Source organism: Macaca mulatta, chromosome 4, assembly GCF_049350105.2.
Source record: "Macaca mulatta isolate MMU2019108-1 chromosome 4, T2T-MMU8v2.0, whole genome shotgun sequence".
Lineage (NCBI taxonomy): Eukaryota > Metazoa > Chordata > Mammalia > Primates > Cercopithecidae > Macaca > Macaca mulatta.
In genome coordinates, this window is record NC_133409.1 from 34,635,811 (window position 1) to 34,649,508 (window position 13,698).

General features: G+C 41.5%; 1 protein-coding gene across 3 annotated transcripts in view; it reads right to left on the reverse strand.

Annotated features, from left to right (window-relative positions):
- Positions 1–13,698, reverse strand: part of ARHGAP18 (Rho GTPase activating protein 18) — a 195,723-nt gene that overhangs the window by 32,969 nt on the left and 149,056 nt on the right. For all 3 annotated transcript variants that reach the window (XM_015137472.3, XM_001105288.5, XM_078001190.1), the window contains 3 exons: positions 9,157–9,322; positions 6,600–6,691; positions 2,241–2,318 (listed from right to left, as the gene is read on the reverse strand). In XM_015137472.3, the coding sequence (XP_014992958.3) occupies positions 2,241–2,318; positions 6,600–6,691; positions 9,157–9,322 (336 nt within the window). The remainder of the gene's footprint in view (positions 1–2,240; positions 2,319–6,599; positions 6,692–9,156; positions 9,323–13,698) is intronic.

The window sequence follows — 13,698 nt, forward strand, 5'->3', positions numbered from 1 at the left end:
GGCATATGACAACAGGCTGGGTTGAAGAGTTGAGCCAGCTGAATCCACTTAATTGGCCTTCTTAGAAATTACACTTAGTTAAACTTGTCCTTCTGCCAGCCTTCTCATTGCAAAGTAAAATCTGCATTATATTCACTATTCTGTACTAAGTAAATGTATTTTTGCCTCCTGTGAGCTGGCCATCGCAGTCTGCTAGTGAGGGCCTGAGTGCTTTCAACAGTGAATTGAGGACTACCTTGCTGATATGGGTAATATGAAGTTATATTTGTTACCTGTTTCTGAGGAACTATATCTTTGTTAGTGAATGTACTTACTAGAACTTGTCTCAGAACCACACAATGTCCATGACTGACTAGTGGCGAACGTGCCGTAGGTGTTACATTAAGTGAGACAATGACAAACTATGAAACTTACAAACACCACAATTTCAGGGACGTCTAAATATCAGACGCCAAACCCAGGGGACACAAGTGGAAGCTTATGATCTGAATATAGCAGGCTACTCAAATCCTATTAAAATGAGATCACTATGCAGTAAGAGCCAAGGAGGTTGAAACTGGTGTCCTAAATCAAGGCAACTTATCAAAATAAGCAGGTGATGCAAACTGTGGAATGTATAAAGAGTAATTCCAATCCTGGCCACGCCACAGCCCATTAGAAGCAGGCCAGGACAGTGTGCACTCTCCAAGAAACACTTAGTCTTGATCCAGTTCTAAAGATTTCATAAAGAATGTTATGAAAGTGAAGAGAGATTATCTCTCTTCTCTCCTATTTTCTCTTGGATTTTCAAATTCAGGAAGACAATGCATTGGATGTGGGCAGTGGTTACTTGTGCTATCTCAGTGCAGAGGTAAAGGTGAATCTGGAAGATCGGGTAAAAGTGAATAGTTAATGGCTGCTTTCCAGATACAGCTACAATTCCAAGTATGAGTCCCCTTGATATTTAAATCCCCTGAGGGGATATGTAGTATGCATCCCCTGTAGGGTAATTCCATGTTTATCATGCATTCATTGGAAGCTTCATCCCCCAGAGCAAAAAGTGAGGCACAAAGATGACAGCAGGAGGATACATGGTACCCCAGAACAGTAGGAAAGAAATGTCATCCAGAGAGAAGAAAATGCACGGGAGAAGGTAGGGCTCAAATTGGGAAGTCTGGGAATTATTCTTTCACCAGCCAGACTCAGGCTACCCTGGATGCAGCAAGACAGGGAACTGTGTGAATTAGGAAGGTGGTTGAGAGTGTCTCGTCTGACCTGCTCACTAAGACTAATTATGCATAGGATGCCAAGGCCCCCCATCTGCTGGAGTCTATGTTTCTGGCTTTTTTTTTTTTTTTTTTTTTTTTTTAATCTTTTGAGACAATGTCACGTACTGTTGCCCGGGCTGGAGTGCAGCGGCACGATCTTGGCTCACTGCAACCTCTGCCTCCCAGGTTCAAGTGATTCTCCTGTCTCAGCCTCCTGAGTAGCTGGGAATACAGGTGCCCAACACCATGCCCAGCTAATTTTCTGAATTTTTAGTGGAGACAGTGTTTCACTATGTTGGCCAGGCTGGTCTCGAACTCCTGACCTCATGATCCACCCACCTTGGCCTCCCAAAGTGTTTTTTATTTTTAAGAAACAGGGTCTTATTGCTCTGTCACGTCGTCTGGAGTACAGTGGGACAATGAGAGCTCACTGCCACATGGAACTCCTGGGTTCAGGCAATCCTCTCCGCTCAGCTTCCTGAGTAGCTGGAACTCCAGGTGAGCACCACAGTGCCTGGCTAATTTTTTAAAATTATTTTTTGTAGAGACAGGGTCTCACTTTGTTGCCCAGGTGGTCTCGAATTCCTAACCTCAAGCAATCCTCCCGCTTTGGCCTCCCAAAGAGCTGGGATTACAGGTGTGAACCACCGCGCCCAGCCCTGACTTTTGTAAACTCAATTGCTACTACTCATCCTGGCCAAATCTATCACAACTATCCCCACGCCATTAATATTTTAACTCATCACATTCTCTTGTCATAGTATTATTATAGGTAATATGGTGATTTTGGAAAAAAAAAAAAAAGAAAAACAAAAACCAGACAGGACTGTAAAAAAAAACTAAACTGAATGATAAAAGGTTTTATTGTTTTATTTTATCTACTTTACTAACAATGGAAAAAAGGGGTGGAGAGGACAAGCTTTTTTAGCTTTTAAAATGCATAAATGTAAATAAACAATAAAATGTTTACAATTAGTAGAACCCAGAGATTACCTTGATTCTAATGGCAGCTCCAGGGATTCGTAAGAGGCCTTCGGTTTCCAAACCTCCCTCTTCAATTCGAGAAATTAGCTGTGCATAAACAGAGAAACATTCTAATTTCGATATTTGTAACAGGTACAATTCCAAATTTAACATCTGTTTCACATGTAAATAGAACTGATTACAATGACATGTAAACTGGATTTTATGAGGTTTTGAATGCTATTGCACTACCACTGTCCTTCAAAACAGTAAGTCCAGAAACTTTTGTTGTAATTTAGAAAAAGTTGGGCCTTATGCTACTTTATAACAGAAGTGTGTAATTTCACACAACAGCTGTGGTACTCCAAACAAACAGAGAATAAAGATGCTCATTGTTTAAAAGCAACTAAGAACATCTATTTATTCTGCTTTTCCAGAAACCTACATTCTGCAATCAAATAAATCTTATGAAAATCTAACATTTGCATATTTACATCTCATTTTTAGCTTGTTCCAAGAAAGAATTATTTATGACATGCAGAAAAAAAAAACTGTTTGCAAATATTCATTTTTAAGCCTTTGGTGTTAAACAAAGAAAAATGTCCTTGTATATGGCCTCTAAGTCATACCTGATGCCCAATGAATACACTGATCTAACTCCAGATTCCCACAAAAAGCATTTTTGTTTTTGTTTTTTAAAAAAGCAGAAACCCGCAAAAATAAGGCAAATGGAGAAATTACAATGACTATTGGAGGCTAAGAAGAAGATAAAAGAGTGGTCAGATTCTTGGTAAAGTGATCTTGGAGTAGGCATTCCCTGAGCAGTACACAAAGCCTTTACAGAACATATTCTGCTATTTTAAGAAAATCAGTTTTCATGTCCTCGTTTAAATATAAGGCATTTCCTAGCATCATACAGGTTTTCCTCCCTGGCACCCATTCTCATTTCACAATTGCCTTTTCTACTTTATAAGAGACAGACCTATTCTTCACTCATCCACAATCTTACTATAATATTCTCTGCATGCCCGAAGGCATAAAATCTTCTAGAGTATCAAAAGAATGTAAAAAAAAAAAAAAAAAAAATCAGGGAAGCCTCCTTTAATGATTAAACAAGACTCTATAAACTACCCAGAGCTTACTGTTTTCCCCTTGCACATAAAAGTGTCTGTTAGGAGCAAAACCTGGCATCATAAATGAGGTCTTTTGACCTTTGTCTCGATATTCTGAAGTTAGATATATTGTAGGATGTGGACACTGGAAGAGATGTCAACTTTTCTTTCAAGACTTCGCCTCTTCTATTCCTGGGTTATGTTATGGCCAAAGAATGCACTGATATTGAGGAAGCCAGATAAGAATTAAGCATAGTAGTCTCAAAATTATCCTAAGGATTATTAGGAAAAGAGAAGCATCTTTGATCAGTCAAAGCAGTACAGGATTTTTAAAAATTCTTCTGGAGTATTTTCCAAGACCACGTTTTTTGAGTAACACTGGATAAAAACCCACAGCAAAAATTTTAGGCGAATTATTTTAGATCAGATGGGCGTTATTCAAAATAAAGCATTTAAAACCAAATTTAACCAATATTCAATGTATAGCCAATTTTCATTTTATGTGATCTTATAAAATGTTTAAAATGTTTCTAGTCCTATTAACAAAATGTACAATTGTATGCTAGCTGCTGGAGCAAATTAGTTTTCAGCAATACATGCCTTTCACTTTCATTAAGTACACAGGAAAAAGTGATTGTGACTTCTAAATAACTGAATGAGCATAATTTCTGCATTTTAATATTTGAGTCCTTTTCATTATTCTCTAAGGCTAAAAACCAGCACCCAAGAGAGTTATGTACATATATCCTCTGAAGGAATGCCACGTGTTTTCTCATATATCTCGCTCTGAAAATAACATATTTTTAGCTACCACATTATACTGCATTATTAAAATATAAATAATACTTTATAGCTTTCCTTTTCTTATCAGGATTAAAATAGAGATGAAAAATAACTACATTGACCCATACATTTTAATGATGCTGTTTTGACTAATTTACCTATGTTCTGTAATTTATCAGTAATTTTCATAGCATTTCTCAAAATATATATTACATACTTATGTGAATTGAAAAATGAAATGAAAATACAGACTCTGACACAAAGTATGGCTGAGTTGGCTGATTCATTTGACAGTGAAAACACTAGATTTGATAATTAGGTTATAAGGCAGACTTTTTTCATAGATTAAAAATTAGCAATATTTCTATTTCCCCACCTTTCTAAGAATACAAGGTTTAAACAATGTACCTCTGAGTAAAATAATAATATAACAGATAAAGGTTCATAGATATTAAATAAGCTTTGTTAGTGCCCTTTCTGGGTATATAAGCTCAAAAAAATAGTCCTCTAAAGACTGGTAATGAATCTTCTTGCAAATTAGTCGTTTCTAATTTTTCCCCTTTAACAAAACAGAGATAAGACCTAATTGAATTGTCAGCTGATAAATCAAAACTTTTTTTGTGATAGATCATTGTGACTTTTTGCTTAAAATTCACAGGGGATGCAAACAGATGAGTGTTATCTACAAGTAAACTTTTTATATGCTCCTTTATTTTTTATAGAAACAAAAATACTTTAGGGCCATTATCCAATCCTTCAAACAGATAGACAGCCAGAGTCTGCAGAATGTTAAGGGACCAAAAATGTAAAATAACCAACTAAATAAATAAAAAAAAACTTCAAGAGAAAATGACAAAGGGAGATTTTTCTTAATAGACTGGATGCAATCCTCAGGCAGATCACGTGGCATCATTGAACCTCCACAGAAACTGAAGCTCGCTGTATTTCTGTGGTGTGATGGTGAATTTTGTGTTCCAATTTGGCTAGGCTATAGTGCCCAGGTGTTCAGTCAAACACCAGTCTATATGTTGCAGTGACAGGTTTTGTTGTTGTTGTTGTTGTTGTTGTAACAGTAGACTTTGAGTAATGAAAATTATTTAATACTCTCTATAATGCGGTGGGCCTCATCCAAACAGTTGAAGGCCTAAAAGATTTTGGTTTCCCAAAGCAGCAGCAATTTCGCTTCAAGATTGCAACAAAGAAACACTGCCTAAGTTTCCAGCCTGCAGCTTTTCTACTCAAGATGGTAGCATCAACTCTTGCCTGAGCTTCCAGTCTGCTAGCCTGCTCTACATATTTCAGACTTGTGAGCCCAATTGTGTGAGCCAATTAAAAAAAAAAAAATCTCTTCATCTCACTCTAAATATATCCTATTGCTTCTGTTTCTCTGGAGAACTTTGACCCAGGAAAGGATGCTGCTGAGATCCCTGCTTTGTATAGGCTTTGGTATATAGTAAATTGCAACTGTTACTGACAGAAGAATTTGAATATGTAGCCTGTATTTGTCAGCCTCCTCCTGTTAATCACAGGTACTGCTGACAGCTCTCCATAGATACATGTTCTGCACACGGTGGCTAGCAGAGGCTGATGGGTGGGATAAACTGTGTAGAACAAAGTTTGTCAGGAGAAATAATGAGATGCAGGTTTGAAGGTAGTGGTAGATATGAGAGGAAAAAAGCACCAAATGTTAGTAGGTAAGACAGGGAATTGACTAGTTTGGAAGAGCGGAAGAATGAGTGCCAAGTAGATTGAGCCTTAGTACTGGATGAGCTTGCTGAGCCAATTAACTGCAAATCAATTTCTACTGTCCCAAGAAATTTCAGAAACTGTGATATGCCTGGGCTGCAGCAAAGAATCTACAGCTTGGGTAGTTCGCAACTGAGTTGACCTGTCTTCCTCTCTGTGCGTTCCTTAGCTTTTCTCAAATGTAATCTGTGTTTCTGAACAATGATGGCTCAGAGGTTGCATGGAAATTTTTATATTGCCACAGATAATCCCCTTATGAATAATTGAGTGTTGACTACACAAGTGACTTAATAGTTTAGCAATCATTTTCTAATTCTACTTTATGGTTTCTTTGCCTACTTTGGAAATAGGCACTGGTAAATTAAATTGGACATCCTCACTGTAAATAGAAAAGCTTAGGAAATATACACAGGCATGAAATATTCATGAGGATGCAATTCCCTAGAAATTTATAAGCAGTTCCCACTCCTATGTATTATAGAATTGAAATCTCAATTATACAAAGCCAGCTAATATAAGACAGGAAAATGATGCCAGGTAATCACAGTTACAGTAATAACACAGAAAGCATCACCATGAATATAAAACTTATGAGCCCTTGAAACAAATTTGCTTCCTGAATAGAAAATCAAAGTACAAAACATGACAGTATATCAATTGGAAAACTATATTATAATAATATGAATACAAAAAACCACTATTAGCTTAAGTATGTTCTCTCTATGCTGACCGATCCAAGCCTACTTACTTTTTGAAAGATCAAGGGTATTCGAGTTCCTAGTACTTTCCTCTGATCTTGTTCTAATAGCACTGTCAATGGAATGCAAAAAAGACCAGAATCTGCAAGAAAAAATTGTCAATCTATAAAATATTAATATAAAAATGTTAAAGCATGAAATTTCTGATACTGTCAATCAGACAACTATATATTGAGCAACTACTAAGTGAATGACAGCATCTCAACATTATATATATGGTGGCCAATAGCAAAATCCTGGCCCTGACTTATAGAGGCATGTAGCAAGGCAAGACAGCTAAACAAATGATTGCAAATAATTACCAACATAATTGCAAAAGTGCAAACTGCTGCATAAGAGAAATAGAGTACTGTGACAGCATGAAAAATATCCAGATAATTTACTAAATGTAATCAAATTAAAAATTCTTACTTAAAAGCAAATATTGGCCAGGTGCAGCGGCTTATGCCTGTAATCCCAGCACTCTGGGAAGCCAAGGTGGGAGGATTGCTTGAGCCCAGGAGTTCAAGACCAGCCTAAGCCTGGGCAACATAATGAGACTCTATCTCTATGAAAATTAAAAAAAAAAAAGTTAGGCAGGTATGATGGCAGGCTCCTATAGTCCCAGCTACTTGGGGGGCTGAGGTTGGAGGATAGCTTGAGCCTGGGAGGTTGAGGCTATGGTGAGCCATGATTGCACCACTGCACTCCAGCCTCGGTGACAGAGCTGTCACCTTTTTATCACCAAAAAAAAAAGCAAATATCATTCGTCTTTTCCACATTAAATAGACACTGAACATTTTACAATACAGCAAAATATAAATATTTGCTTTCTAAGAAATCAGGCAAGATTAAGATCTTGTTCTACAAATGTTTCTTTTTAGAAAACAGATACTTGCTACTCTTAAATTTGAGGTTGTATACACTTAGAAATAGCTCCAGAAAAAAATGACGGTAATAATTTACAATTTTTCTAAATTAAAATCATATGCCTTGAGTCTGGTATGAACATGGCTTCTACCAGCACTTCCACCCTGCCCCCATCACTGAGTGGACAGTAAGCACCAAAGTGGTAACTTTTTCCTTTATGACCCACACCAGCATGGAAGCGAAAATCATCTGTGAACATGAAAAAGGGGATTATCTTGTGGTGTGAGGACAGACATTGGATATTGTGACACTTAATCGAGATGCCATTCAAAAGAATGCCAGTACCCAGTAAATCACTTTCCAGTTTGGGAATTCAGAAAAGATGTAATCTCAAAAATGCCAGGGGTCTAGGGTATAACATAAAATCAGTATCTTGGATAAGACAAACAGGTATTAAATAAAAATGGAAAGAAAGTCTATTAACAGTGATAGCCTTGATAAAACAATTTAATGTTTCTTTGCCAGGATGCAATTCTAAAACATACCAATAAAAAATTAAAAAAAAAAAAAAACTCTCTGAGCCACTTTAAAAATCTTGGGCACTGACCCACAACTGCTGAAATTGTATTTCTAGTTTATGTTTGGAGAAGACTTTGTGATGAGCTTCTCAGAAAGCATCTTAAGTCTTCATTATCAACAATGGACTTCGGAAAAAACAGAGCACCATTTAACTCAGAAATTCACCATCCTAGGCTTTAAGCTCAAATACTCAAAGGAACTAAGCACAGAATGAGGTCTTCTGGGGCCCAGCATGACAGGACAAGAAGGGAAGGTACACTTCAGTTCTACAGAGTAATTGCCTCTAAAACCTAAATCAGGTGAATACTCATCTTTGTGAATGTTACCATAGCAATTCCATAATCCTCATTCTTGGTTTCTCTTTAGGAGGTACCTCTAAGGTTAAATAAGAGGACAAAGAATCCTAAAGTAAAGCTTTGTCAACAGAGAATTATGTGGATTTCAAGACCAATAAATTACTGGAGAAACAAAAACTGAAGAGGTGTCTGTTCTCCATTATATCATAAAAAAATAAACTGTTTATTTAATGGGTAAAGCAAGGTACTTACAAAAAAAAAACAAAACCACTCCACATTTCCATGATGAGTACAGTCTAGTGGTATTGTTGTGTCACAATGGTGGTATTTTCTTAATAGGGGAAAGAATGTCTTTGCAAAATAGGTAAAATTAGAATGTCGAGGAACAAAGGGGCAGACTACTAACTGGCCTATTTATTTTATATCCAATGAATAAACAAAAGTAGTCACTGAGAATCAACAGTCTTAAAGTCATTTTTCAAGACCTGATTCTGGAAATAAGTATGTGCACCAAATATGTATCTTTTTAAATATATAGTTTTTAAAGGAGAAAGCACATGAGTTACAATTGTTTCAGATTTTCCTTCTATGAGAATTAAATTATTTCATTATGCCTTTATTCTCTATAGTCTAGGACACAGTGTATCTCTATCCAGTTACAAAACTTTTGAAGGCAACATCTTAGAATATAAACTTTAGACGTCTTCAAGTGTTGGTTTATTTTGTAGGTGTTTTTCCCTGTCTCCCAGAAACACTGCTAAAAAGTCAAGTCCATCCTTGCGATTTGAGAAATAAATGCAACGATTTATCATTTCATGATTACCTCTTGTTTTGATTTTCACAGCCTTTTGTTGTTTCAGCTCAATACCCAATACATCATAGAGGGCAGTCAGCTCAATCAGAGCTAAATGGCAAACTTTCTTCATGTCCTGAGGTGCGAGGTCACCAATCCTTGTGGTACCCGTTTTGTCTTTTGGCAATCTGAAACTCTAAAATAAACATCATTAATATAGTAAAAGCTTACAGTATCTAACCTCCATTGCAATGCAAGAAGAAAAAAGCAGCTACAGAAAGAAGTTATACTCAGAATAAGTGACAAGAAAAGCCACAGTATAATTTCTCCAGACAGAATGAAGAGTGATCCTGCCATGACGACGACCCCTAAAGCTGTGGAGTGTTCAAGAGTCAACATTCAAAGTCTGTCAGACAATGAATGGGACCGGACCGCAAACTCGGAGTATTAATACCAGTGGCTCGGAGGACAAGAGAGACAGTGAGCCCAATGGAGAAAAAGATTTCTAGTTAAGTGACCTTCAGAAAAGGAAGGCTAGAAGTCAAACACAATCCATGAGGGGGAAGGGGAAGAAAAGGGGGAAAGGGAAGGGTAAAGAGAGGGGGAGAGGAGGGGGAAAAGAAAGAGGAGGGGGAAAAGAAAGAGAAGGAGAGGGAGGGGGAGAGGAGTGGGAGGAGAAAAGGGGAGGAAAAGGGGGAGGAGAAAGGGGGAGGAGAAAAGGGGAGGAAAAGGGGAGGAGAAAAGGGGAGGAAAAGGGGGGGAGAAAAGGGGAGGAAAGGGGGGGGAGGAAAGGGGAGGAAAAGGGTGGGGAGGAAAGGGGAGGAAAAGGGCAGGGGAGAAAAGGGGAGGAAAAGGGCAGGGGAGAAAAGGGGAGGAAAAGGGAGAGGGGAAGGGGAAAGAGGGAGGAGAAAGGGGAAAGGGAAACGGGGAGGGAAAAGGGAAACAAGGAGGGTGAGAGGGAAGGGGAGGATGAGAGAGAAGGGGAGGGTGAGAGGGAAGGGGAGGGTGAGAGGGAAGGGGAGGGTGAGAGGGAAGGGGAGGGGAAGGGGAAGGAAAGGGGAGGGGAAGGGGAAGGAAAGGGGAGGGGAGGGGGAAGGGGAGGGGAGGGGGAAGGGGAGAGGAGGGGGAAGGGGAGGGGGAAGGAGAAGGGGAGGGAGAAGGGAAAGGGGAGGGAGAAGGGAAAGGGGAGGGAGAAAGGAAAGGGGAGAGGAAGGGGAGGGAGAAGGGAAAGGGGAGGGAGAAAGGAAAGGGGAGAGGAAGGGGAGGGAGAAGGGAAAGGGGAGGGGGGAGGGAGAAGGGAAAGGGGAGGGTGAAGGGAAAGGGGAGGGTGAAGGGAAAGGGGAGAGGAAGGGGAGGGTGGAGAGGAAGGGGAGGGTGAAGGGAAAGGGGAGGGAAAGGGGAGAGGAAGGGGAGAGGAAGGGGAGGGTGAAGGGAAAGGGGAGAGGAAGAGGAGGGTGAAGGGAAAGGGGAGGGGAAAGGGGAGAGGAAGGGGGGGTGAAGGGAAAGGGGAGAGGAAGGGGAGGGTGAAGGGAAAGGGGAGAGGAAGGGGAGGGTGAAGGGAAAGGGGAGAGGAAGGGGAGGGTGAAGGGAAAGGGGACAGGAAGGGGAGGGTGAAGGGAAAGGGGACAGGAAGGGGAGGGTGAAGGGAAAAGGGACAGGGAGGGGAGGGTGAAGGGAGGAGGGGGAGGGGGAGGGGGAGGGGAGGAGGAGGGGAGGGGAGGAGGGGGAGGAGGAGGGGAGGGGAGGAGGGGGAGGAGGGGGGAGGGGGAGGGGGAGGAGGGGGAGAGGGAGGGGGAGGAGGAGGGGGAGAGGGAGGGGGAGGAGGAGGGGGAGAGGGAGGGGGAGGAGGAGGGGGAGGAGGAGGGGCAAGAGGAGGGGGAGGAGGAGGGGAGGGGAGGAGGGGGAGAAGGAGGGGGAGGGGGGGGAGGAGGGGGAGGGGGAGGGGGAGGGGGAGGGGGAGAAGGAGGGGGAGGGGGAGGGGGAGGGGGAGGGGAGGGGGAGGGGAGGGGAGGGGAGGGGGGAAAGGAGGGGGAGGGGGGAGGGGGAGGGGGAGGGGGAAAGGAGGGGGGAAAGGAGGGGGGAAGGGAGAGGGAAAGGGAGAGGGAAAGGGGGAGGGGAACAGGAGAAGGAAAAAGAAAGGGAGAGGGAAAGGGAGAGGGAAAGGGAGAGGGAAAGGGAGAGGGGAAGGAGAGGGGTAGGAGAGGGGAAGGGGAAGGAGAGGGGGAGGGGAAGGACAGGGGAAGGACAGGGGGAGGGGAAGGAGAGGGGAAGGAGAGGGGAAGGAGAGGGGGAAGGAGGGAGAGGGGGAAGGAGGGGGAGGGGGAAGGAGGGGGAGGGGAGCGAAAGGGGAGGGGGAAGGAGGGGGGAGGGGGAGAGGAGGGGGAGAGGAGGGGGAGGGGAGGTGGGAGGGGAAGGCGAGGGGGGAGGGGAAGGCGAGGGGGGAGGGGAAGGCGAGGGGGGAGGGGAAGGCGAGGGGGGAGGGGAAGGCGAGGGGGGAGGGGAAGGCGAGGGGGGAGGGGAAGGCGAGGGGGGAGGGGAAGGCGAGAGGGGAGGGGGAGGGGGAGGGGAGGGGGAGGGGAGGGGAGAGGGAGGGGGAGGGGAGGGGAGAGGGAGGGGAGGGGAGGGGAGGGGAGGGGAGGGGGAGGGGGAGCGGGAGGGGGAGGGGAGGGGGAATCAGAGGAAGATGACATGGAGAAGACAAGTACAGGGAAGAGAAAGAGGAATAGCAGCCATGAGTGTATGCTTAGAATGTGCCAGGTACTCTTCACATATACTTATGTATCTTTTAATTGTCACAGAAGCCAAGTAAGGTTGGTCCAGAAAGACTAGAGCACATTGGGTTAAGAGTGGAGGGACACAGGGAAACGAAGAGCATGGACTTCAGAGCTTACCAGTCATCTGTCTACTTACTAGTTGTATGACTATGGTAATGGCTTAACCTTTCTTTCCATAAACTGGGAGATGGAGGGGGAGGGAAAGGAGAAGGACAACAAAAAGGAGGAAGAGGAGGTGGATGGGCCACCGAATTTAGAGGGCTGTTGTGAGATTTAGTGCCCAGCACTTCCCAAGTGATTTTATGTGGTTGCTACTGCAGGTTGAGTATACCTCATCCAGACTGCTTGAGACCAGAAGTGCTCTGGATTTCAGATTTTGAAATAGTTGTATATACACAATGAGACATCTTGGGATGGGTCCCAAGTCTAAACACAAAATTGATTTATGTTTTATATACACATAGCCTGAAAGCAATTTTCCAAAATATTTTAACTAATTTGCATGAAACTAATTTTGTGTTAAGTACTTATGTGTGGGATTTTTCACTGTGGCATCATGCCAGTGCTCAAAGAGGTTCTGATTTTGGAACATTTAGGATATTTGATTTTTGGATTAGGGATACTCAACTTGTATATTACTTTCACTGCTGAATAAACTGGGACTAAGATGTTACTTCATAATCACAAGCACACAGTGGTATGTTTTTCTGCCTTTCTCAAATATCATCTTTTAATATTAAACACATTAAACATTAGAAAGCAAACCACAAGATAAAAAGGCAAATTTCACTAGTGTGTACATTTAATACAAATTACAATCCCATTGTGTTTACCCATTACTAAAACTGATCATTCTCTTACAGTTTGGGTTTACCTTTGAATTTTCCATTTAATTCAATTGCTGATTAGCTGATTTAACTGCATCTATTTTATTCCCTTTGCTTTGGTACTATTTGCATCTTATTGTTAATACTTCATCGTCTCAATACTAGGGCAAAAGACATGTCCTAAAGCAGTAATTCTCAAAGGGTAGTCCAGGGAACATTGGGGGTATCCAAACCCTTCCAAAACATCCAGAACTATTTTAATAACTAGTAATGAGGCATTATTTTGCCTTTCAAACTCTCATTCTCTCATGAGTATACAGTGCAGTTTTCCAGATGTAAATGAGTGCCATTGCAACAGACTGAATGCAAACATAAATATGAGAATCCAGCTGACTTCAACTAAAACCAGACATTAGAGACTTGCTAAAATTAAAACCATGATACACTTAATTTTTAGAAAATATGACTATTTTCCATTTTGAGAAAAGGGTATTTATTTTAACTATACTATTCTTATATTAAATGGACTAATATTTTTTCAATTTCTCAATTTTATTTTCAGATATGGTAAGTGTCCATAAGTATAACCCACATAAACAGAAGGTTTTTGAGGCCCTTAATAATTTTTAAGTGTATGAAGGAGTTGTGAGATGAAAATGTTGGAGTCACTCTCCTAGAGCAATTCGTAAAACCTATGACTTTAAGTGAGAAGCTAATTCCCTTTAAGCAAACTCAATTCCAAAAGAGAGACTTCAAGTCCACTGTAAGAGGAAGGGGTCTTTCTTAACTGTTTGTAATGTGTTTTTTTCTAGGAGAACATTAAATAAACAGAATGAACATCACTGAAGATGGGGCCTAAGCAAATTTCCAGCAGGGGGCAGGATGGCCTCCATGGGGCACTGCACTGGATTCAAGAGGGTGGAGCCAGACCACAGGTGGCAAATCCTGTTTTCATCACTTACTATGTGACC